General features: G+C 37.2%; 1 protein-coding gene across 8 annotated transcripts in view; it reads left to right on the top strand.

The window, feature by feature from the left end:
* FAM13A (family with sequence similarity 13 member A) overlaps positions 1–26,616 on the top strand; it is a 321,134-nt gene that overhangs the window by 42,489 nt on the left and 252,029 nt on the right. For all 8 annotated transcript variants that reach the window (XM_081594264.1, XM_081594235.1, XM_081594207.1 and 5 more), the window contains 2 exons: positions 4,615–4,824; positions 21,187–21,364. In XM_081594264.1, the coding sequence (XP_081450390.1) occupies positions 4,615–4,824; positions 21,187–21,364 (388 nt within the window). The remainder of the gene's footprint in view (positions 1–4,614; positions 4,825–21,186; positions 21,365–26,616) is intronic.

The following is a 26,616-nucleotide window of genomic DNA, read 5'->3' as shown; positions in this document are numbered from 1 at the left end:
ATAGATGTTTTTCTGGAACTCTCTTGCTTTTTTGATGATCTAGCAGACGTTGGCAATTTGATCTGTGGTTCCTCTGCCTTTTCTAAAACCAGCTTGAACATCTACAAGTTCACAGTTCATATATTGCTGAAGCCTGGCTTGGAGAATGTTGACCATTACTTTACTAGCATGTGAGATGAGTGCAATTGTGCGGTAGTTTGAGCATTCTTTGGCATTGCCTTTCTTTGGGATTGAAACGAAAACTGACCTTTTCCAGTCCTGTGGACACTGCTAAGTTTTCCAGATTTGCTGGCATATTGAGTGCAGGACTTTCACAGGATCATCTTTGAGGATTTGAAGTAGCTCAACTGGAATTCCATCACCTCCACTAGCTTTGTTTGTAGTGATGCTTTCTAAGGCCCACTTGACTTCACATTCCAGGATGTCTGGCTCTAGGTGAGTGATCACACCATCGTGATTATCTGGGTCGTGAAGATCTTTTTTGTACAGTTCTTCTGTGTATCCTTGCCACCTCTTCTTAATATCTTCTGCTTCTGTTAGGTCCATACCATTTCTGTCCTTTATCGAGCCCATCTTTGCATGAAATGTTCCCTTGGTATCTCTAATTTTCTTGAAGAGATCTCTAGTCTTTCCCAATCTGTTGTTTTCCTCTATTTCTTTGCATTGATCGCTGAGGAAGGCTTTCTTATCAAGCACTCTATCAAGATCTTTTAAATAGACTTTTTTTTGGCAACGGATTGGAAAAGACCCTGATGCTGGGAAAGATTGAGGGCAAGAGAAGGGGGCAACAGAGGATGAGATAGTTGGATGGCATCAGCGACTCAATGGATATGAGTTTGAGCAAACTTCTGAAGACAGTGAAGGACAGGGAAGCCTGGCGTGCTGCAGTCTCTGGGGTCGCAGAGTCAGACACAACTGAGCAGCTGAACAACAAAAATAGACTTTGGGTTTAAAAAAAAAAAAAATACAAAATGTACATGTATTTTTCCATTCAAAGGAAAATCTTGTAAGTTATGAGTCATATCATGTTTATGCTGATTAGTTATTTTAAAATAACTAATCTTGTTGACTGTGTTACTGGATTGCTTCTACTTTAACATGAAGATGCTGTGGGATATTTAAATAGTGTAGGGTTCTCTACTTACCACCAGATGTCAGAATATGCATACATATTGTCATATGACTGTCTGGGCCAGTGTGCTAATAAGATAAATTCTGACTTCTGGCATGTTAAGTTTCTGTTGATGCAGTCATAGGTTCATACATGTATTCATTAGATTTTTAAATAAATACTTCAATTGTAGCTGTCAGTGCTGTATATGTTATTTTTTGACATTGCTAATCCATTAAATTGATGTTTCATTATGATTAATCTACATCTCATGAAATCAAATGTGACAGAATCTCAAGTGTATGAAAGTAACTCCATAAAGCTTTCTACACATCTCCTCCCTCTGAACGTTTCTGTTGTAATCATTTCCTAAAAATTTATAACAGGAAACATTAGAGACTGTATAGTCTGGTAAGCTTCATATGGGTATTGTATATATTATAAATCCATAAGGGACTTTAAAAAACTATATGGATTCTTTTTGCCAGAGTGTAAAATAGCCATGTCCTGATTGAAAAGTCACTAAGTATCCTTCGATTGTTTGGGTGAGAGAAGTTCCTGAGGGAATAGAGTTCTGCAAATAAGTGAAATCAGGGCAGAAAAAATGGTTGAGAAGCATTGACTTTGATGACTTCTATTTGTAGCTTCTCTTTCCTTTATTAAGGTCCACAGGGATCAGGAACGTTTAAGACTAAAGCCAGTTCTTGGAGCTGGCTAGTTATTTTTGAATAACTGAAAGTACATTTATTTGAGGGAAGGGTCAGAAAACCTTGTTGGAAGAGGGAACCTCAGGTCAAAGCTAGAAAATTACTATGAAATCAGATCCAGGTGCATTTGCTGGGCCAAAAGCAGGCTCTGGAGCTGGGTAGATAGAGGACTATGTTGTCAAATTATGTATCTTCAGAATTTGGGCCTTGACCAGGAATGGGATTCTCTTTTATTGGGTGCTATCTGCTTGATGCCAGAATATGTTTCTGAAGTTATGAATGAAGCTTTGTAGAGGAAACAGACCTTGAAAGCTTTAAAAATGACTAAGCTGAAGTCTCCCAGTAGTAACTGATACTCTGCAGTATTAAAGCAAATGGCATATCACATGAGTTATCTGTTGGTGCAAAACAGATGACCCCAAGGCATAGTAGATTAAAACTGTTTTTTATCCCACAGTTCCTATGGGTTAGGAATTTGGGCACAGCTTAGTTATGTCTTCTGTTTTAGGGTCTCTTTTAAGGCTGCAATCATGGTGTTGGCTGAGGCTATCATTCATATCAGGACTTGACTGGACAAAGGTTCACTTCCCAGCTCATTCGCGTGGTTGTTCGCAGGATCCAGTTCCTTGTGGCCTGTTGACCTAAGGGTCTGGGTTACTCACTGACTGTTGTCCAGAAACTGCCTTCAGTTCCTTGCCACGTGGACCTTTTTGTAAGGGAGCTCACAGAACAACAGCTGATTCATCATAGTGAGCAAACAAGAACAGTCAGAGAGAGAACGCAAGCAAGCAATGTAGACATCACAGTCTTATCACCTAATCTCAGAAGTGAGATTGGAACCTCATCACATTCTCTTGTTTAGAAGCAAGTCACTAGGTCTAGACCACACTCGAGGAGGAGGGGGGATTCCACATGGCATGAAGATCAGTCACTAGGGCGTCAAGAAGCTGCCTAGCTCACAAACTGCCTGCTCTCTCCTCTGTTACATGGTGGTCTAGCCATACCAATTGTGAAATATTTTTAATATCATCTCTGGTTTCACAAATTTTTGTCAAAATTGAGCTAAAATTCATACCAATTTTTGATACTTATATTCTTCATAACCCAATAATATGTGTATATGTAGAAGTACAAAAACATCTTACCAGATGACAAATTCTGTAAGGATCCTGGTGATGTTTGAAGTTTTTTTCTCATAGTTGATGTTTTTGTTTTAGTAACATGCTGCAGGGTACTGTGCTGAATTAAAGGATTCATAAATGTCTTATTGAATTACAAAGTAAAATGAAATTAACTTTCTTTTTCTTTAGAAAGAGAAATACAGTTAGAGGAAAGAGAGAGAAACCAAGGCTGATAGGAACAAACACCTGCCATCTAAATAATTCAGATAGGCTTCAATGCTTAGGTTGTTGGCTGAAATTCACCACTGGACTCTCAAAAAGAGAGTGGCGAGTTGAGTCCATGGGTTACTCTTTTCTTAGATTGTTTCTCACACCTTCAACATTCCTCCACCATCTGACTCACTTGGCTTCATGGTACTTTGTCTCCTTGAACCCAGCACACTGAGCTGGAAATCATTGTCCTCTACCTCAAACCAGCTGCCACCCTTCCACCCCCCCCCCACCTCATTCTTTACAGTACATTTTCCTGAATTCCTAGTTTTCAAATATTAAAGTTACTTTTCAGTCTTCCCCACTTCTCTGTTTTCTTTGTATGTACCAAGTTCCCAAATCATCTTTATTCTTTCCTTTTCACTCCCTTCCCACCATAGTCTCTGTCTTACTGCCTAACATAGACTGTAGTCACCCTAAGGCAAGCTCTCTGCCCTCTGCATTCTCTACTGAGCTAGCTAGGTCTTCTTTCAGCCTTGTTTATGTTGTCTCCCACAGTCAAACACATTTTATGCTCCATTGATAAATTATGATAAAGTCTCTGCCCTTTGTCTTGACATGCATTACCCTATACTTACCATTTCTTCCATTTTATTAACCCATGACTCTTTGACTTAAACATTCCATATTTTCACCTGCCTACCTTTCTCTCTGTTCTCCTCTCTCACTTCTCAATTCATATATTGGTTTCCCTTTGTCAGGGATCAGTCAAGTTTTTTTGGATTGTGATGCTTAATCCTTTTGTGGCCCTCTTTAAGAGAAAGAATACAGAATTAAGAGTACAGAAACAGGGATAGAGCACTGGAGAGGGCCCCAGTAAATGAGCGGCTTCTCCAGGAACCCTTCTCTGCAGACCCCAACTAACACTGATAATCACAGATCAATAGGCTAAAGGCCAAGATCTTTTCTTAACTACTTTACAGTCTCTTAAGTCTTACAGTTTCTATTTATTGATTCCTAAAGAAGTAATAGTTCTTTATCAAATAATTGCAAAGTTAATCACATATAGTTAAGTTTCTTACATACATGTTATTCTTTTTTAAATAGTTGTTCTCAAAATGATAAGTTGTTTTTGGAGCCCAGAGTGAATTTCTGTTGTATACTGTAGAAGATTATATGAATGACATTTCTTTGTAGAGTAGTGTGTGTTCTGTGTTTGTTGTGTCCTGACCTTATTTTTAGAGGTCAGCTTTCACAACAATCATATATGATGTTTTGGGTTGATATATAGTAAATGGGAAAGCTTATTATTCTAAGAAAACATTTTTATAAAATGTGAAAATCTTCCAGTGCTTGATAATTATTCAGGAAATTTTAGACTGAGGTTTATTTGTTACTGTTCTTTAGAGTTTGTATCTGTGAGAGACCTCTGTTTATCTTCTGTGTGTCATCTTGGCTGTTTCAGGACTCACCCAGGAAGGCCTTTTCCGGGTGAATGGCAACGTCAAGGTGGTGGAACAGCTTCGATGGAAGTTTGAGAGCGGGGTGCCCGTGGAGCTAGGGCGAGACGGGGACGTGTGTGCGGCGGCCAGCCTGTTAAAGCTCTTCCTGAGGGAGCTGCCCGAGAGTGTGATCACCTCCACGCTGCAGCCTCGCTTCCTTCAGCTCTTTCAGGGTCAGTATACCGAATCCTTCTAGGAATTAAAGCAATTTTATTTTTCTCCTAACAGATTTTTAAATATTTACAATTTCTCCATTACTGTCGCCTTGCTATCTTGTTCTAGATCCTTACCTTCTACCCTAAAATAATACTAAACTGATTATGAAATGCTACTACTAAATATAATTTCTAAGACTATTGGTATATGAATATATAAATAACATAATATTTAAAAGCCCTGATGCTTTTGGGCCAAAGAAATTCTTTTCTGACTAGTTAGTGACTGCCATTGAAGTACTCAGACGGAGGCATGAAATTCTGTGTAGAAAATATTAATTAAATTGTGTTTGCTTAGTGTCCTTTGAGACTGAAAAGTCACTAGTGTGCTTTATCATAAGCAATATTGAGTCCTAAAATTATATTTGTTTTATATAGTTGAAGTTAAAATTGATTGTTTAGAGGTTCTTAAGCATCTGTTTTTCTTTGAGATAGAGTTCATTTGCAATATTATATTAGTTTCAGGTGTACAACATAGTGATTCAAAATGTTTATATGTTATACTTCATTTAAAGTTATTATAAAATACTGGCTATATCCCCTGTGCTGTCCAATATATCCTTGTGCCTTATTTATTTTATATGTAATAGTTTGTGCCTCTTAATCCCCTACCCCTACCTGTCTTGCCCCTTCTCTCTTCCTTCTTCTCACTGGTAGCTACTGGGATGTCCTCTATTTCTCCAAGTCTGTTTCTGTTCTGTTCTGTGTATTCATTTGCTTTATGTTTTTGATTACACATTTAAGTGGTAAGACAATATTTGTCTTTCTCTGACTTATTTCACTAAGCATAATATAATGCAGGTTCATCCACATTGTTGCAAATGTCAAAATTTCATTTTTATTTTATGGCTGAGGTATGTGTGTGTATATATATACACACACACATATATATATGTATCTACATATTTATCTATTGAAGGACACTTAGTTGGCTTATATATTTTGGCTACAGTAAATAGTGCCACTGTGAACTTTGGGCTACATGTGTCTTTTCAAATTAGTGTTTACATTTTTTTGGATGTATATATATCTAGAAGTGAAATTGCTGGATCATAATGGTAATTCTATTTGTAGTTTTTTGAGAAAACTCTGTGCTTGTTTTCATAGTGGCTGCACCAGCTCCCACCAACATGGCACAAGGCTCCCCTTTTCTCCACATCCTCAGCAACGTTTGTTGTTTGTGTCCTTTTTCATGATAGCCGTTCTAACAAGCACAGGGTGGTAGCATATTGTGATTTTGATTTGCACTTCTCTAATGATGAGTGATGTTGAACATCTTTTCATATTCCTGTTAGCCATGTGTATGTCTTGGGAAAAATGTCTATTCAGGTCTTTTTGCCCTTTTGTTAACTGCTTTGGTTTTTATTGGTATTGAATTGTGTAGCTATTTATATATTTTGGATATTAACCCCTTACAGGTCATATCTTTTACAGATATTTTAACCCGTTTAATAGGTTGTCTTTTCATTTTTTCAATGGCTTCCTTTGCTATGCTGACGCTTTTAAGTTTAATTAGATCCCATTTGTTTATTTTTGCTTTTGTTTCCTTTGCTTTAGGAGATAGATCCAAAACAGTACTGCTGCAGTTTGTGTCTTGCCTATGTTTTCTCCTAGGAGTTTTATGGTTTTGGTCTTAGATTTAGGTCTTTAATCAGTTTGAGTTTATTTTTTATATGGTATGAGAAAATGATCTGATTTTATTTTTCTAGATATAACTGTCTAGATTTCCCAGCACCAGTTATTGAAGCAACTGTTTTTTCCCATTACATAGTCTTGTGTCTTTTGTCATAGATTAGTTGATAAGTGTGTGAGTTTATTTCTGGGCTCTCTGTTCTGTTACATTGATCTATGTGTTTGTTTTTGTGCTGATACCATACTGTTTTAATGACTGTAGCTTTGTTATAAAGTCAGGGAGCCTGATTTCTCCAGCTCCATTTTTGTTTTTCAAGATTGCTGTGGCTATTGGGGCCTTTTGTTTATCCATACAGGTTTTAAGACTTTTTTGTTCTAGTTCTGTGAAAAATGCCATAGAAATTTGATAAGATTGCATTGAATCTGAAGAGGGTCTTGGAGCCTCACCTTTATGACCTTGTGTAACCTTAATTACCCCTGTAAAGGTTCTGCTTCCATATATTGGAGTTTAGGTCACACTGGAGTTTAGCGCTTTAACTTGTGACTTTGTAAGGACAAAATTCAGTCCATAGCACTGCTTTAAAAAAAAAAATTTATCACAATTTGGTGTATGTATTATTAAAAATTAATTAGCAAAATGCCTACAGAGGATGCTAATTAGATACTGTCTAGAATAGAAATCATTAATTACTACAGAACTGATTTTTTTTCTTAGAAATCTTTAATGACTAGCAGAGATAGGAATAAGGAATGAGTTTAAAATTAATGATAAGCTGTCTAAAAAATACTACTGGGCATTGTTTTTTGTATAATTTTCTGTAAATTGTCTGTATTTTAATATTGATTCTCTGTAAAAATTTATTCCTTCTAGTGATAATAGGTGCTAGTTAGTGACTACTCACTGCGTAATACCTAGAAGATACTTTATTTATATAATCTCTTTTGATTCCGGCATCAACTCTAATGAGATACAGAGAAAATAAGATTCATTTTGAAGGAGGAAATTACAGCCTGTGGTTTAGAGAATAGGCTCTGGGTCCATTCTGACTAGTTTGCCTGCTGCCAGCTGCATTAGTATGGACAGTTCCTTAACCTTTCAGGACTGCAGTTATCTGAAGGCTTGACTGGAGCTGGGAGATCTCCTTCCAGGGTGGTTTGTTCACATGGCTGACAGTGTAGTGCTGGCTCTTGGTGAGACGCCTCAGTTCCTTTCTCTGTGAGCATCTCCTGATGGCTACTTGAGTGTTCTCATAACATGTAGCTGGCTTCCCCCAGAGTGTGAGCACATCAGGAGAGATGGAAGCTATCCTTTCAGTGACCTGGCCCCAGAAATCAAATAGCATCATTTGTACCACATTATATTCATTAGGAGCATATTCAAGAGGAGAGGAATTAGGCACCATCTTTTGAAGGAAGAAGTGTCAGACTTTGTGGACACTGTAAAACCACCACACATAGTTTTACTACTGCAGAGTGCATAGGCGTGTGCACTTCCTGAGCTTGTTGTAGATACTGGGTTTATCCATTGAAGCAGTTAGAACAGTGTTGGTCGTGTACTATATTTTAATAAATGTTAAGTTGTGCTTCTCAATTGTGGCAGCCCATAAGAATTGTCTGGGAAGCTTTGAAAAATCCCAGAGATCACTACATCCTAGCCAAATTAAATCATCATCTCTAGAGATGAGACACAGGCATCCATAGTTTTAATGCAACCTTCCATCCCCATGCTTATATACCAGATTATCCTCAGCCCTTGCTCCCACCCTTTGGTTTCTTGGTTATATGAAGATGAACCATTTAGTGTGATTTCCTTCAAGTTTTTAACTTTTAACCTTAAAATTAGTCCCTTTATCCTAATGTCCCTGTTTCCCAAATAAAAAATTACAAAAGTTACGGAAGAATGAATGCACCTACCTGCCTAATGATTAAGGAGGAGGAAGGAAAGGGGGAAAAGTGAGTTCCAGTTTGGAGTTGAATGAAGACTTCAAAATTCTTGCCCAAATTAATTGAAACTGCTTGAACTTTTGGTTGTCGTTTCCCCTGGTAAATCACACAAAATAGACCAAATATTCCAAAAATTCATCGGGAATATTTTTGGAATGGCTATCAATTATCAATTTTTATATTTTGAAATGTTTTATATAATTTAATGAAAGTGTGAGCCTGCAAATGTTGCATATTACATATAGTACAGGACTCTTTTATATGAAATCAGTGATTAAAATTTTTTTAATTATAAATTGAGGTAAAGGCATTGTTGTTTCCCAGTTGGCTCAGTGGTAAAGAATCTGCCTGCTAATGCAGGAGCTGCAGGAGACATGGGTTTGATCCCTGGATCAGGAAGATTCCCTGGAGGAGGAAATGGCAACCCACTCTACTACTCTTGCCTGGAAAATCTCATGAACAAGAGGAGCCTGGCAGGCTACAGTCCATGGGGTCTCAAAGAGTCGAACATGACTGAGCGACTGAGCATACACACACGCAAAGGCATTGTTTGGTATTTTATTGCTCACATAGGAAAGTAGGATACTGTCTTGCGAACAGTGAGCTTACAGGTTTATTAGGGGAATAGAACAGGTACACAGAAAGCCAGGATATACAAAACAAAGTGAGTTTGAGGAGAGGAATCCTTACTAAATCATATGATAAGAAGGGTTTATGAAAGAAGGAAGTGATACTTGAACCGGGACTTTTGGTGAACTGTAGAATTACCACAGGTGGTGTGTGCTTTGGGAAGAAAGGATTACAAAAACAAAGGTGTTTGGAAAACAGAGGTACATGATTGCAACAGTGAGCATAGTGTGTATTAAGGAAAGGGGTGGGGAATGAGTGGTTAATACAATGGGTGTGGTGGTTTGTCAGTAACATTTTTAATCAAATACTGAAGTGACACGTTCTTAAGTAATTTTATTACTTGATAAAATTCATCATCTTATTGCTTTTAACATTTTCCTTTATTTAAAGAAATATTTTTGTCAAACTAATACATGCATATGGTTTTATTAAGAAATTATATAAAGTGGAAAGATTTACATAGTAAACCCCTAAACATGCTTTGGCCGCCCTTAATTTTCTTTCCCAGAGGAAGTCAGTTTTCACTTGTCTAGCTGTTCTTTTGATATTTCTTTCCATTTGATAATATAATGTTTTATCTTGATTGCTTACTTCCAGATATTATCTCATTGTTTCTGCTTAAGAAATGTGCAGAATTAGCTCTGTTACACTATTACTTACTCTAGTATCATTCTACCACAATTTTAGCTGATAATTTTTGTATATTTAATTAAGGTATGCCTTGTTAGGACTATGTAAGTGTGTGTACTTGTGTGAAGTGTATTGCCTGATGTTAATATCCCTTACATTGATAGGGAATTATGTGAATGAAAATAATCTGCATTTTTTAGATTGCTCCGACGCATCCACCATTGCCTGTTTTTTTCAAAATGTCAAATAATTTGTCAATTCTTTTTTTCTGGGGAGATTGCTCTTGGACGCTTTTTCTTCTTCTCTCATCTGAACCCAGGTAGTAGGTGTCACCCTGAGCCTCCTTCCCCAATCTTCTCAGACCTGCCCTTCGTGGCAGTCTTTTCTCTCTATTGTGTTGGACACTCAACAGATCCCTTCAGCCTGGAAAATATTGTCTTTTGGTGTTGGAAAGGTACCTGTATTATCTTTTATTGTTCCTTTAGAGGTTTGATTATCATCTTTAAATTGTTTTCTGTGAAATTTAATCAATTTTATTTTCTAACCTTATTTTAAAATTTTAGCCTTTGGCTTTAATATCAAACATATTCATGCTCTATTTCTTTTTCAAATTATTTTGTTTTATTGCACTCTGTTCTTTCTGAGATACAAATAAGGCTTTGGGGGATGTTTGTTTATGTGGTTTTGGTTTGGTTTTCTTCCCCCCTGTATTTCTGTTTGTGGAATTTCTTTTTCTCTCTGTACTCAAACATGAGGATCTTTGGCTGTCGTGATTTACGAATAGCATTTTGTACATGGACCAGTGGGCTTGTCTGCTGGAGTTCTTTACTTCAGGAGGATTAGATGGTGGGGATAGAGGAAAATCTAGCTGTTTCATTGGGGCACCACAAATGTCAATATGTGGGCATGTTTTTCTCTTCAGCTATTGAGTTCCTTGAGCAGGAGTGGGAGGGAGATGGGAAGTATGCTAGTAGGCCTGTTATTTATTAGCACATTTTCACTCATGTTCACGTTTTCAGCTGTTTCCTCACTGTAGACCTTAGCTATTTCAGATGTCCAAGAATCCACTGATGTTATGCAGAGCCTTAGCCTCAGCACTCTTGCCTGCTGGCTCACTTGCCTGGGTGCTGGGGTGGTGGAGGCTGCCTGAAGTTTGACAGGCTTTCATGCAGTCTGTCTGTTTTCAGTCACTTGCATTCACTTCCAAATGGCTTTGAAATCTTTTCTCCTTCTGTCTTCTCTGCTGTTCTTTTTTTGCCTATGGGTGCTTACACTTTTTAAGCATCATTTTACTGTCATTTAAGTAGGGTTTTGGGAAGAATATGTGATCAGTTTGTCTCTTTAAATGGACATTCTCCTTTACCTTTCACCCATCCCATGCTTGATTTTAAATGGGGAGAATTTTATAATAGCAGCTGTGTAAACAATGTGTGAGAGTTAAGTGCCTCTGAATTTTAGCTTATGAGCTTTGGTAATTTAGATTGCATCTGTTTTTCATGAGAAAACCACCCTAGTAACACTGTCTTAATCAACACAATGCTTGATTGTAAAGAAAGCTTATTTCATTTGCTGACTTGGTGCTTGAGCCTTGCACTATTTTTTTTTTTTTTTCATCACGTGAGGAATTCACTAGGTAAGTTTGAGTTAAGGCTGACTTTTGTCTATTCTATATCATAGTGTCACTGGCATTGTTTGATGTGAGCTGAATGGTTTTGGCTTTGCAGATTATAAGGTACTAGTTAGTAAGTCAATACCCCTTGGGTAGTAAGAGCACCATAGGAAAAATGAAATATTTCCTTCCCTAGGTTCATTCCTTCTTACTGAGAAGTTCCTTTCCTTTCAAAATTATTAAACTCTCACACATTTATTTCTATGAAAAACAATCATTATATTAAACTCCAAGTCTAAGCCCTTTCCATTTTCAGTGTGTGCCTTTTAGGTTTTCTATAAGCAATGCTAAATATATAAATTATGCATTTTGTTCTGGGTAAAGACCTAAACACAGAGCAGAATTAAAGCATTGCCATCTGCCCAAGCTGCCAGTCACTCAGATGTGTGAAACCTCGACTGGAATAAATTGAAAATGTGGTGCCAGAAAACGCAGGTTTCCACACTTGACTTTATACATTTTTATGATATTCCAATTAGTTCTGCTTCCATCCAGATCCACGTGACAGAAAAAAAAAGCCTTATTTATAATTCCCTATGATCTCTAAGGTTGTAGATCCTAATAACTAGATGATCTTTGGTTTTCTGAGTACATATAAATATTTTCCTCTTAATGGCCTTTGACACTGTGAGATAGTGTTAAGTAGTGTGTGGGATTATGCAAATTTGGAAAGGTCAGGACTGAGCAAAATTATTCTGCATTAGAACAACTGGTCTTGAGGTATGTATGTGTTGTGAATGTGCGTGTATATAAATTTGCTGAAATCCTTTATTTACTCTTGTCTTTTCAGCTGTGTTCTCTTTATCCTTGATGACTTATACCTTAAAAAGTTCCTGTCATCTTAGTAAGATATGAAGAGGAAAAGTAGATAAACTCATCTTAAATGCGAAGTTCTCTTCTTCTGACTTTTTCCTACACTGGATTTTAAAGCCAACAAAATTGCCTTATTCTTTCTTGAGATACAATGTACATACCATAAAACTGACCTTTTTAAAGTGTACAATTTAAAGTGGTATTTAATGTATTCAGAGAGGGCAATCATTACTACTCTCTGGTTTTAAAATACTTTTATCATTCCCAAAAGAAACTCCAAGCCTATTAGCATATACTCCCCATTCCTTCCCAACTTCCCCCCTCCTCTCCTACTAGTCGCAGGCAAACACTAATCTACTTTTCATCTATATAGATTTGTCTATTATGGCCATTTCTTCTAGGTGGAATCACACAATATATTATCTTTTGTGACTGTCCTCTTTCACTTAGCATAAATTTCGAAATTCATCCATCTTGGTACATAAATCAGTGTGTTGTTCTTTTATGGCTAGGGAGTATTCTATTGAATGACTATACTACACTGTATTTATTCATTCATCAATTGATGGGCATTTGGATTGTTTTCTCCTGTTGGCTCATAGGAATAATGCTGCTGTGAAAATTTATGTACTAGTTCTTATATGGACATATGTGTTAATTTCTCTTGACTGTCTACCTAGGAGTGAAACTACTGAGCCAAATGGTGACTTTAACATTTTAAGAAACAATTTTCCAGAGTAGCTGTACTATTTTGCATTCTTATCAGCAATTAATGGAAGTTTCAATTTCTTTACATCATCAATAATGCCTGTTATTGTCTGTGTTTTTCATTTTCGTTATCCTCATAGTACAGGCAGTAGAGTTTTGTAATAACATGAAAATTATAGTCTTGAAGGGAAAAAAGATCCAGAAGCTCCAGGGCCATTAAAATAATGTCTGTTGGGGATTTTTGGAATGAACTATTACAAACTGAGTGAAGTCTTCAGTAAATTCTGCACTCTTCATGAATGCTTTCATGAAGAAGTCTTATTTAGATTGAGCTGGAAGAGGAAAAGAGAAAACAGCCAACAAGTGACTTATTAAAAAAAAAAGTAAAATAACCTATATCAATAGAATCAATTCATAAAATACTGGAAATTTGTTTAAATGGTATCAGTTTGAAGGGTTGCCAAGTGACCAGCTTGCTAGCCACCTGCAGCTCTACCTGAATCATATTAAGTTCTGTCCTGAACCCCTGCTTTGCTGAGCCCATGAGCATAGTCAACTTTTACACTGAGTCCATAAACAACTTGAAGACTTCAGGGGAAGAAGGGGACATCCAAAACAACTTTAAATAACTCTGGGCGATGGTTTAAGTCACAGGACATCAAATCAGTCCAATCCACTTACAGCTGAGCAATAGTGTCAGCTGGGTCAGTAGTCAGGGTTGGGTAGAATAGTAGTAATACGATTTGCACTGAAACTACATACTTACTGTACTTTGCCCACTTACTATAGCACTAGCTTTATGGAGAAAGCCAAGTTTTATTGGCAGCAATATTGCCAGTAGTTTTGAAGATTAGCGTCATTGTGGGAGGCTGCCCCTCCTATATTGGAATGATAGCTTTTCCCATTCTCTAGTGTACAGACGTTCCTACATTATAAACAAAATCTTCAGCTGTTACACCCTTGTGTCTCACGTTTAGCCTAGATGTGAGCTCCCAGTTTTGTTATATGGATAGATTATTTAAATGCTTGCTTTGTTTTTAATCGATGTCTTCGTTCCCACTGACAGGCATTCAGTGAATGTCTGCAGCACAGATTTGCTGATGTACTATTTGGTGTCACTGAGCGTGAGTTTTTGGTTATAGGACTGAAATGTAAAGCATCATCTAGTTCTTTGTTCTTCCTGCACCCTTTGCCTTTGCTTTCACATGCAGGTCCATTCTGGGAGTGGCAGTGGCAGTCTAGGTACAGGCTAATTTGGCAGTAAACATAACTCTACATCTTGCAAGAGCTAATCAGAATGATAAGATTTGTAGTTTTATTAATAACGTCTAAAATAGGTTGTCATTTATTAGTTTTTATTAGTTACTTTATCATTCTGCCCTTTGAGAAATTTGTGTGAGGCTTTGAGAACTTTGTCATGGGCAAGGGTTGCAAGAGAGCTGTAAAAATATAACCTCTCCTTTCACATGGAAAAATACCAATTCCATTAATCATAAGATAGAATTATGTATATAAACTTCTCATCACTCTAAAAAGACATGGTTCCACTCACGAGAAATGAAATGCAGAAGTAAAACCCAGTCTAATCCAGGATAGCTGGCATTTTACGATTATTTTTCCCATTCTTCTGCATGTTTAGAAGGAAACAGAATTTGTGTTTTGTTTATTCTTAGTTGTTATATGAAGCATTTTGTGCCCCGAAATTCTTAAGAGTCTTTTATTAAAATGCTGTTCCCCACATATACCCCAGGATCTAAGATGTTATATTTGATTGTAAATGAATGGAAATTCCTACTCCCAGTAGTAGTTTCCTACTACTCCTCACCAGTTCTGCTTATTTATTTGTTGATTCAAGAAACATTTCATAAATATTGACATGTTTGAGACAGTGTGCTAGATGCTGTGTGATGATAGTGATACTCATAAGTGAGCTTTGTAGGCATGAACTGGTCAGAGCATGTGCTCTGAGGTCACACTGCCAGGATTTGAGTTGCAGCTTGGCTACTTGGTAGTTGAGTGAACATGGAAAAGTTAATGAATGTCTGTCTCTGTTTCAGTCTAGTCATCTCTAGCTGGGGATGTGTGAGATTGCTACTGTTGCTGTGATACATTACCAGAAATATAGTGGCTTAAAACATCACAAACTTGCTATCTCATTGTTCTATGAGAACTGTGTAGGCTTAGCTGGTTTCTCTTCTCCAGGTCTCACAAGGTCAAAACCAAGGTGTCAGCCCACGTTCTTGCTTCCAGGCTCATTTGGGTTTTGGGGAGCTTTCAGTTCTAAGTGACTGTGATGCTGCAGTCCCTGTTTTCTTGCTGGCTTCTCTTTCTGGAGGCGGTCCACATTCTTGAGCTAGTGACCTTTCTCCAGCTTAAGAGTCAGCAGCAACTCACTCTTCTAATAGATTAGCAAATTTTCATAAACGCTTGTGTGAGAATTAACGAGGAAATAAAAAGCTACTTCAATAATCTGGCGCCATGAAGCTAAATATTTTGGTTCTTTTAATAGCTGACCTTCCCATGGCCCTGAGATGTATTGTAGTAGAGATTAGCATTTTGCCAATTGTTTTTTTTTTTTTCCTACTTGAGGCTAAGATTGTATGTACAGTATAACTTCCTGGCCATCAAAAAGGCAAAGCACGTGACATGCACTAGGATGAATGTCCAGATTAGAGTAGGGTGCCATCCCGTGATTAGGTCCATTATTGCTGATTATGATCGTAATCTCTTTTTAATGAGACCAAATACTTGTCACATGCTTCAGTGTTTGCTACCTAATCTGGAACAGAAGTTCTGGTTGTACAATTTTCTTCAACTGCTGAATCGTTTACCTCTATACCACACATACTGTGTGCTAGCTTTTTGTTCATGGTTTAGCTTAAGAAAAAAAACGGGTCACATTCAGCCAGCAATGAAAATCTTGTAAGAAACATGAATAATTTGAAATGGCACCTTTCACTAATAGAAAAAGTTAGTTCTTCTCCTAGGGAAAGATTGATATTAAGGAAAATGATGACTGTTTCAATTATTAACCATTATTCCATGTACAAAGTTTTCTTAAGCTCTTTGGATTCATAAATTATACACATCCTAATTTGTATTCCAATTTAGTTCTAGAAGTAACCACACTTTTCTAAAACAGTTAAAATATTTTAATATATCTGTGTTGTGCTGTGCTTAGTCTCTCAGTTGTGTCCCTGTTTCCTCAAATAGAATATGCTTAATGAGAGCATGATGTTTATTTTGTTTAGTGCTGTATCGCTGGTGTTAGAGACAGTCAGACACACAGAAAGCATGTGATCAACATCACACATAGTGTGAATAAGTATACATTAGGAATAAGTGTGCCCGAGATAGAAGCACTGCTTATTCTTATTTATGATGTGAGAGCTTGAGACATTGTCATAACCAATATAAATGTAAGAACATGAATGAATACAGTACTCTTTATTATATTTAGGTATCAGTGAATCAAAAAATAATGCAAACAATAATAAAGTAATTATTATGAACTTTGTTTCTAGAAAGCATCAGAAGGCATCTTCTTAGGCACATTTGCCCCATACTTGTCTACTCAGTGCTAGGCTGGACATTTTAAATGTGTGGAGCAGTTATTAATCTTATGTGGAGGAAGTCTCCACATAAGATAGCTGCAGGTGGGCAGTAAAGGTGATATTTACCCCAGATCTCTGGAAAAGCAGTATAAATTGCAGATTCTCAGTATTATTGTGGGTGCTAAGTTGCTTGAGTCATATCTGACTGTAACTTGCCAGGCTCCTCTGTCCATGGCATTCTCTAGGCAAGAATGTTAGAGTGGGCTGCCATGCCCTCCTCCAGGGGATCTTCCCAACCCAGGGATCTAACTCACGTCTCATGTAATTATTTGGTATGAAAAGAGATGAAAAGAAATGTCATGCTAATAAAGTAAAGTCTTTACTTCACTGCCGATATGTTTGAACAAAGATTCAGGAGGTAAATTATGAATATTAAGGTCCAAGTGTGGTGAATCTGTGAATCTGTCTTCCATCAGAGGAAGCGGGAATGCTTGTGGGTAGGAAGAGAGAGATATATTTTCCCCCTCATACTTATTTTTGCTTTTGGAGAGCATATTTAGTGATTTTTTTTCATTCATGCCATGAAGGATTTCATGGTATTTTGTTAAATTGGAGATACTCTGAATAGATGTCTCCCTTGCCATTTTTTTGTCAGTTTTATTTCGTGGGAAATTACTCATTGTATTTCAAAATAGTGGAAGTAAATCATCAAAGTACTGCTGCTTTTCAAAGATGTCATAAATTCCTAACTATTTTAAATATTTTTTTTTGATCTAGTGTCTTCACACATTGCCTGCCGTAGGGTTTGAAGTTTCATTTCAGAGCCAGAAAGAAGGCCAGATGTCCATTGTCAACACTGTTGGAAAGCTGTTGCTTATACCCTGAAATGCTGGGAATTAATCCACATTTTAGAAAGAGAGCACACACCCATGAAAACATCCAGACTCACTTTGCCTTAGTCACCATAAGGAAAAAAAGGCAAATAGGAGTACATTGTCTCTTAGTTCCTTTTCTTTTATTTTACGTATTTATTTTGACTGCACTGCATCTTCCTTGCTATGTGGGCTTTTCATTAGCTGCAACTAGCGGGGTCTACTCTCTAATTGTAGTGCACAGGCTTCTTAATGTGTTGGCTTCTTTGTGGAGCACAGGCTTTAGGGCGTGTGCGCTTCTGTAGTTGTGGCTCTCAAGCTCTAAGCCCAGGCTCAATAGTTGTGGTGCATGGGTTTGGTTGCTCCGTAGCATGTGGGATCTTTCCAGACCAGGAATCAAACCTGTGTCTCCTGCATTGGCAGGTGGATTCTTTACCCTAAGCCACCAGGGAAGCCCCTCTTAGTTCATATTTATCTTTATAATATAAAGGTATGAGAAATGGGTAGTTATCAATTTATTTTTAATCACTCCAAACTTAATTATTTCCATTTCTTACATATTCCTGCTAGGCAAGATCATAGTACAGTGGAAAATAACATGGTAATATGCAACATGCCACATCTTTATGGATTAGCAAAATATTTGGATATGATTTTAAAAAAAAAAAGTAGGATTTTCCCAGTGGTTCAGTATAAAGAATCTGCCTGCCAATGCAGGAGACACAGGTTCGATCCCTGGTCCGGGAAGATCCCACATGCCATTGAGCAACTAAGCCCCATGTGCCACAGCTATTGAGCCTATGCTCTGGAACCTGGGAGCCACAGCTGCTGAGCCCATGTGGAACAGCTATGGAAGCCCTCATGCCCTAGAGCCTGTGCTCTGCAACAAGAGAAGCCACTGCAGTGAGAAGCCTGCACATCCCAACTAGAAAGTAGCCTCTGCTCACTGCAACTAGAGAAAAAAACAGCCCACTCAGCCAAAAAAAAAAAAAATAATATGAATAACTTCTAGTATCAAGAGATCTATTTGCCCTGAAATTATAGTTTACTGGATCACATTGTTTGTGGTCAATAAGAAATGAAGTTATTCCAGTCATAAACAAAATGTTCTCCAATATGATTCTACCAAAGATTGGACATCTGTACATTTTCAGCATTGCTATTTTTGACAGCACCACTTATTCTAACATTCAAAAGGGTGAAATGGGTTCCTGTTGAAAGACATTTCACTGAAACCTCACTGCATTCATAAAACCAAGGTAATGAAGGTAAAGCAAAACATTACTTTGCTTATTTAACAAATACTTAACATAGCACTTAGTATGTGTCACCTACTTTGTTTTAAATACTCTGCAACTGTCAACTCATTAAATCCCCATCATAACCCTGTTAGATAGTTTATATTACCCTTAAAAATAAGGAAACAGTTCAGTGAAGAGTCGGAGGTCACAAAAGTAGTAGGTAGCTAAACCTGCTTCCTAGCCTGCATTCTTATCCTGTGCTCTTCAGCCACTGGCAGTGGCAATCTGTGACTTTCTGTGTTTTCACTTCCTGCCATTGTACATTACCTATGTATCTGTAACACTGACACTCTTCTTCCTTTGCATCTTACTTGCCTCACTTTTCTGTTTCTTACATTATTGACTGGCTAGAGCAGCTGGCCTATCTAAATTAAAGAATCCAATGTGTATTAAATATAATTGGCTCAAATTTTTATTCTCTTAGACATCTGTCTAAAGGATCAGTTCAGTTCAGTCGCTCAGTCGTGTCCTATTCTTTGTCACCCCATGGACTGCAGCACGCCAGGCGTCCGTGTCCATCACCAACTCCCAGAGTTTACTCAAACTCATGTCCATTGAGTTGGTAATACCATCCAACCATCTCATCCTCTGTCATCCCCTTCTCCTGCCTTCAATCTTTCCCAGCATCAGAGTCTTTCCCAATGAGTCAGTTCTTCACATCAGGTGGCCAGAGTATTGGAATTTCAGCTTTAGCATCAGGTCTTCCAATGAATATTCAGTACTGATTTCCTTTAGGATGGACTAGTTGGATCTCCTTGCTGTCCAACGGACTCTCAAGAGTCTTCTCCAACGCCACAGTTCAAAACCATCAATTCTTTGGCACTCAGCTTTCTTTATAGTCCAACTCTCATATCCATAAATGACTACTGGAAAAACCATAGCCTTTACTAGGCGGACCTTTGTCAGCAAAATAATGTTTCTGCTTTTTAATATGCTGTCTAGGTTGCTCATAACTTTTCTTCCAAGGAGTAAGCGTCTTTTAATTTCATGGCTGCAGTCACCATCTGCACTGATTTTGGAGCCCCCCAAAATAAAATCTCTCACTGTTTCCGTTGTTTCCCCATCTATTTGCCATGAAGTGATGGGACTGGATGCCATGATCTTAGTTTTCTGAATGTTGAGCTTTAAGCCAACTTTTTCACTGTCCTCTTTCACTTTGATCAAGAGGCTCTTTAGTTCTTCTTTGCTTTCTGCCATAAGGTTGGTGTCATTTGCGTTTCTGAGGTTATTGATATTTATCCCAGCAATCTTGATTCCAGCTTGTGCTTCTTCCAGCCCAGCGTTTCTCATGATGTATTCTGCATATAAGTTAAATAAGCAGGGTGGCAATATACAGCCTTGATGTACTCCTTTCCCTATTTGGAACCAGTCTGTTGTTCCATGTCCAGTTCTAACTGTTGCTTCCTAACCTGCATACAGATTTCTCAGAAGGCAGGTCAGATGGTATGGTATTCCCATCTCTTTCAAAATTTTCCACAGTTTATTGTGATCCACACAGTCAAAGGCTTTGGCGTAGTCAATAAAGCAGAAACTCTCTTGCTTTTTCGATGATCCAACAGATGTTGGCAATTTGATGTCTGATAGATTGTCATTATTCCTTGAAAGTATTTTCTGTAAAAGATTTATGTGTCCCTCTGATAGAAAGAGGTATACACGATTACTTAAGATAGAAACTTTGCTATTTAAATATCGACAAAACAAATCTCTGAGAATTGAGGGAAACTTTTCACATGTCTGCCTGTGAATTTTGGCACATTGTTGGATGTTTTTGGTTTCATACAAGGTTATTGGGGTTCCTCAGTGGCTCAGTGGGTAAAGAATCTGCCTGCAATGCAGGAGACACAGAAGACTAGGGTTTAATCACTGGGTTGGGAAGATGATCTGGAGGAGGAAATGGCAACCCACTCCAGTATTCTTGCCTAGAAAATCCTATAGATAGAGGATCCTGGCAGGCTACTGTCTGAAGGGTCGAAAAGAGTCAGATATGCTCAATCCAACTGAGCGACTAGGCACACACAAGGTTATTAGACTTTTGTATGAAGCACATATCAAATTCTAAACTCTGTGACATGTGGGTGATTAAAAAGCTGCTTAAAAATTTAAAGATTCTTTCCATTTTTCTCTATGCACAGACCCCTGATAATTGAGTTTGGTGTCACTCATGGTGATCTGGGTAGGTCTCTTACATCAAGTTTTTTTAACCAAGAGATTGTTGTTTTTAACAGACTTAAAGACAAAAATGAAATGAAAGATATGCTGTGGATAAAAGTCCAGCCGTTATCTTAATTTGTGGCAAGAAAACACAGAATTGAAATACCAACCTATTTTATTCACTGAATAAAAAGCTTGTGGTTTTCAGGATGTCTTGAATAAGTCAGTTATTCTTGAAAATTAAAATCAAATGCTTGAGGATCAAAGAAAAAGCAAAAATGCCTCTTTATAATGGCACATCTCAGTCCCTGGGAATGATTTTCTGAATTAAATGTTGGGATGTATTGTACTTGTGTATCATTTTTACTACTGTAAAATATACCTGAGAACAATTTTTGTTCTGTTTTTTTTTCCAGATGACAGAAATGATGCTCAGGAGAGTAACTTAAGAGCCTTAATAGAAGAGCTGCCAGATACCCACTACTGCCTCCTCAAGTACCTTTGCCAGTTTTTGACAAAAGTAGCCAAGCACCATGTGCAGAACCGCATGAATGTTCACAATCTTGCCACTGTATTTGGGCCAAATTGCTTTCAGTAAGTTGGTGAACTTTTGCTGTTAATTTCATCACATATCCCCTTTTCCTTTACAACTGCCTAAAATTACTGTGATGTAGAAGCATAATTAGGACTAAGAAGTCAACCAGTTTATATTGGAGAAATTCCGTCTTGGTATTGGGCATTTTAGCCTTTTTTTAATCCCAATTTTTGAGAAGGAAGCTATGCCTTTTTATGAAACCATAATTTGTAATGTTTCAAACAACTTCTTTAAAATTCTGGTAATTAGGATTACTTTCACTAAAAACAACATTGAAAAATCAGTTTAAAAAATTGATTAGAAAAAGAGGGAATGAGTTTGATATAGTATGTAATTTTTTATAAATCATTGCTAATGGGTGGAAAGTAACAAGTGGAATATGTCAGTGACAGAAAAATGTAACTCAGCTACATTTATTTTCTAGGAGTAGATTAGAAATAAACTAATCTCCTTGGTAGGTGCTATATCACTAGGCACAAGAACTTTTCATAAAGCTTTATATTTTCCCTGTTATTCCTTAAAGGTGTTTAATCGTTAATACATGAAATATGATCAATGGCACCCCACTCCAGTACTCTTACCTGGAGAATCCCATGGACGGAGGAGCCTGGTAGGCTGCAGTCCATGGGGTCGCTAAGAGTCAGACACGACTGAGCGACTTCTTTCACTTTTCACTTTCATGCATTGGAGAAGGAAATGGCAACCCATTCCAGTGTCTTGCCTGGAGAATCCCAGGGACGGGGGAGCCTGGTGGGTTGCCATCTATGGGGTCGCACAGAGTTGGGCACGACTGAAGCGACTTAGCATTAGCATATCTTGCAAACCAGAGACTTTGCTTTTAGCTTTCCTATTAATATCTCTGATATCAAATATGTTCCTTCCGCTTATAAGGAAAGAGAAAGAAAGAACATTCATAGTTTAAAGCTCTGAGAAATTCTCAAGTTTTTTTTTTAATAGTATATCTGCTTATCCACTCCATTAATTTACAGACTCATTCAACTGCCTGGAACTAGTAATAGTACAGTCTTCAGAATGACTCAAAATATAAACTCTAGCTTAGATCATGGTGACTATAGGGTTGCAAGATATTTACAGTCTTCTCTGGAGAAAAGTTCTACCTAGAACAACTATCTCCTTTGTAATGTTAGAGATTTACATTTTGAATAATGGGATTTCATAGGATATATTAGGGCCTTGTGAATGAATATCTCAAACATGAGCTCCACTCTTATTCAGGAGCTCTATGATAGTAAAAAGAATGTATTTGTTCTTTTTACACCTATCTGCAAAGTAAACCTTGAGTGACCTACACGTAAGAAATAAAAGTAAGTAGAAAACTCTTTTGAAACCCTAGATTTTAGAAGAGGTGAAAATGAAAATAGAATGCTTATTTAGTGATGTACAGATCATACCTCATTGCTGACTTGCTGGATTGGGCTTGATCTGGAGTTTCTAGTAACCTGCTTCAATTAGTCAAAATATCAAATAAAAAATGAGTTTTATTATATGCTCTTTTAATCAGTATAACTTTTCAAATTTTTTATTGTAAAATAAACATAATATGTAAAGTTTACCATTTTGCCATTTTAAATATGCAGTTCAATGGCATTAAGTTCATTCACATTGGTGTGGTCTTCTAATTGATGTGTTATTTCTAAATTTATGGTTATAGAAGTCACTACTATGTACTTTTCTTCTGAAATAAGATATAGTACTTACAGCACTTAGTGTCTATTGAGTGCTTACTAAGTGCTGTACTCATTTATCTGATTGAGTCCAAAGAGGCATAAGTGGTTTATTTTGAAGTTGCCATATTTAGGTTAAGAAAAAAGTAGTTAGTTCAGTTCCTATGACCACAGTTAGGTCACTGACTATAGTCCATAAATGTTAATAAAGATCATTCGTAGAAAGTCTGCCATTTAAGGACAATTCTCTCATCATGAAGCACTGAAAGACAAATGAAATACTTTTCTTAATAACTTAGGCGAATGCAATGTATACATTGTATGGTCAGTAGAATGAGATGGTCAGCAGATGAGGAGAATTTTTTTCCAAAGGGTGAAAATCCTCATTAAAGGCTGTAAATTTTAGATACAAGGTGATATTTTTAAGAAATCTACAATCATAAAGCTGGAAGAAAATACACTAATAATATATATGATTGGTGTTCTGGATACTAGACTTCTAGGTGACTCTTAATTACTATGTTTTCACATGTATTTCCAGTTACAGGTTATTAAATTTAGTTGAATGGGTAATATTATCATTGTAAAATATTCACAGTGTAGAGGCATATTGAATAAAAATATCCTCCAGTAGTGCCTCCCATTCCAACCTCTTCTCTCTAGAGAGAAAATGAGTAGCCAGTAGGTGTGTATCCTTTTTGAATGCAGCCATAAATCTATTTTAAAATATAAATGGGATCAAGTTGTGTATATGGTGAAGCTTGACTGTTTTTATGGTAGCACTAGAACTTTTAATGTCAAAAGATCTATATACCTCATTCTTTTAACTATTAGATAATGGGAATTTATTCTAACTTAGCGATACCTCAGTTGATGAGGGCTGAGGTTGCCAGTTTTTTTATATTAAAACAGAATTATAGTGTATATCCTGAGTGTGATTCTTTATGTACATCTCTCTTACTGCTTTGTGGGAGTTCTTTAAGTCTTCTAAAAAATAATCTTTTGTCTGTTGTAAACATTGCAAACATTTTCTCCTATTCTGTTGTTTATCATTTAGTTTTATTTATGGTGCTTTATCTCTAATTTTCTTGAAGAGATCTCTAGTCTTTCCCAAATCTGTTGGGATCAAGCCCAAATCTGTTGTTTTCCTCTATTTCTTTGCACTGATCGCTGAGGAAGGCTTTCTTATCTCTCCTTGCTATTCTTTGGAACTCTGCATTCAGATAGGAATATCTTTCCTTTTCTCCTTTGCTTTTTGCTTCTCTTCTCTTCCCAGCTATCTGTAAGGCCTCCTCAGACAGCCATTTTGCTTTTTTGCATTTCTTTTCCATGGGGATTTTCTTGATCCCTGTCTCCTGTACAATGTCACGAACCTCTGTCCATAGTTCATCAGGCACTCTGTCTATCAGGTCTAGTCCCTTAAATCTATTTGTCACTTCCACTGTATACTCATAAGGGATTTGATCTAGGTCATACCTGAATGGTCTAGTGGTTTTCCCTACTTTCTTCAATTTAAGTCTGAATTTGGCAATAAGCAGTTCATGATCCGAGCCACAGTCTGCTCCCGGTCTTGTTTTTGCTGACTGTATAGAGCTTCTCCATCTTTGGCTGCAAAGAATATAATCAATCTGATTTTGGTGTTGACCATCTGGTGATGTCCACGTGTAGAGTCTTCTCTTGTGTTGTTGGAATAGGGTGTTTGCTATTACCAGTGCGTTCTCGTGGCAAAACTCTATTAGCCTTTGCCCTGCTTCATTCTGTATTCCAAGGCCAAACTTGCCTGTTACGCCAGGTGTTTCTTGACTTCCTACTTTTGCATTCCAGTCCCCTATAATGAAAAGGACATCTTTTTTGGGTGTTAGTTCTAAAAGGTCTTGTAGGTCTTCATAGAATCGTTCAACTTCAGCTTCTTCGGCATTACTGGTTGGGGCATAGACTTGGATTACCGTGATATTGAATGGTTTGCCTTGGAAACGAACAGAGATCATTCTGTCGTTTTTGAGATTGCATCCAAGTACTGCATTTCGGACTCTTTTGTTGACCATGATGGCTACTCCATTTCTTCTGAGGGATTCTTGCCCACATGAAATTAAAAGATGCTTACTCCTTGGAAGGAAGGTTATGGCCAACCTAGGTAGCATATTTAAAAGCAGAGACATTACTTTGCCAACAAAAGTACGTCTAGTCAAGACTATGGTTTTTCCAGTGGTCATGTATGGATGTGAGAGTTGGACGGTGAAGAAAGCTGAGTGCCGCAGAATTGATGCTTTTGAACTGTGGTGTTGGAGAAGACTCTTGAGAGTCCCTTGGACTCCAAGGAGATCCAATCAATCCATCCTAAAAGAGATCAATCCTGGGTGTTCATTGGAAGTTCTGATGTTGAAGCTGAAACTCCAATACTTTGGGCACCTCATGCGAAGGGTTGACTCATTGGAAAAGGCCCTAATGCTGGGTAGGATTTGGGGCGGGAGGAGAAAGGGACGACAGAGGATGAGATGGTTGGATGGCATCACCGACTCGATGGACATGGGTGTGGGTGGACTCAGGGAGTTGGTGATGGATAGGGAGGCCTGGTGTGCTGCAATTCATGGGGTCGCAAAGAGTCAGACATGACTGAGCGACTGAACTGAACTGATGGTGCTTTATAAATTTTTTAAATTTTAATTTAATGTGTCAACTCTTCTTCTTTTTGCTTATCAGGATTTAGGTCTTAATAATATTTTTCAATAATATTAATTATGTTGTCTTGCTTAATAGTGATATATCATAAAAATATTACAACACACATTTTTCTTTTGTCATGTTTATAGGCTTTTTATGATTAGGTTTTTACTTTCTCTAGAATTATTTTTGTATGTATCGTATATGGATCCAGTTTGATTTTTCTTCAAATAGATAGCTAATTGTTACCAAATCATTCATTGAGTAGTACATCTCCTTGTTAATTTACAATACCAACTCAATCACATATTACTTTCCCATGTATATGAGTTTGTTTCTGGTGTTTGTACGGCTCCTTCCTGTTCTCCATATATATACATTTTCCTTTTCAGAGGAATTTTGGAGTCTCCATGGTAAGTGGTATCTCACTGTGGTTTTGATCTGCATTTCTCTGATGACTAATGACACTGAATATCTTATATGCTTTTTGACCATTTGTGTATCTTTGGAAAAATGTCTATTCAGATCCTCAGACCATTTTTAGTAGGATTTTTGTTTTTATGATTAAATTGTGAAAGTCCTTTATATATCTTAGATATTAGTCCCTTATCAGATGTGGGATATGCATATATTTTCTCCTATTCTATGAGTTGTGTTCTCATTTTCTTAATTGTATCCTTTCAAACAGAAAATGTTTACTTGTGATAAAGTCCAATGTATTTCATTTTTCTATTGTTACATATGCTTTTGGTGTTGTAGCTAAGGTTTTCTCTAACTTGTTAAGACTTTTTTAAAGAGCTTTATTGTTTTAACTCTTACACTTAAGTCTATGGGGTTAATTTGGAGTTAATTTTTGTGTAGTATAAGGAAGGAGTCCAATTCTATTGTTTTGCCTGTGGGTGTGC

The sequence above is a fragment of the Giraffa tippelskirchi genome, chromosome 1, assembly GCF_054371585.1.
Source record: "Giraffa tippelskirchi isolate mGirTip1 chromosome 1, T2T-mGirTip1v1.2.pri, whole genome shotgun sequence".
In the NCBI taxonomy this organism is placed as follows: Eukaryota; Metazoa; Chordata; class Mammalia; order Artiodactyla; family Giraffidae; genus Giraffa; species Giraffa tippelskirchi.
The sequence above is the reverse complement of the archived record's forward strand: the minus strand, read 5'-3'. Positions and strand labels throughout refer to the sequence as shown.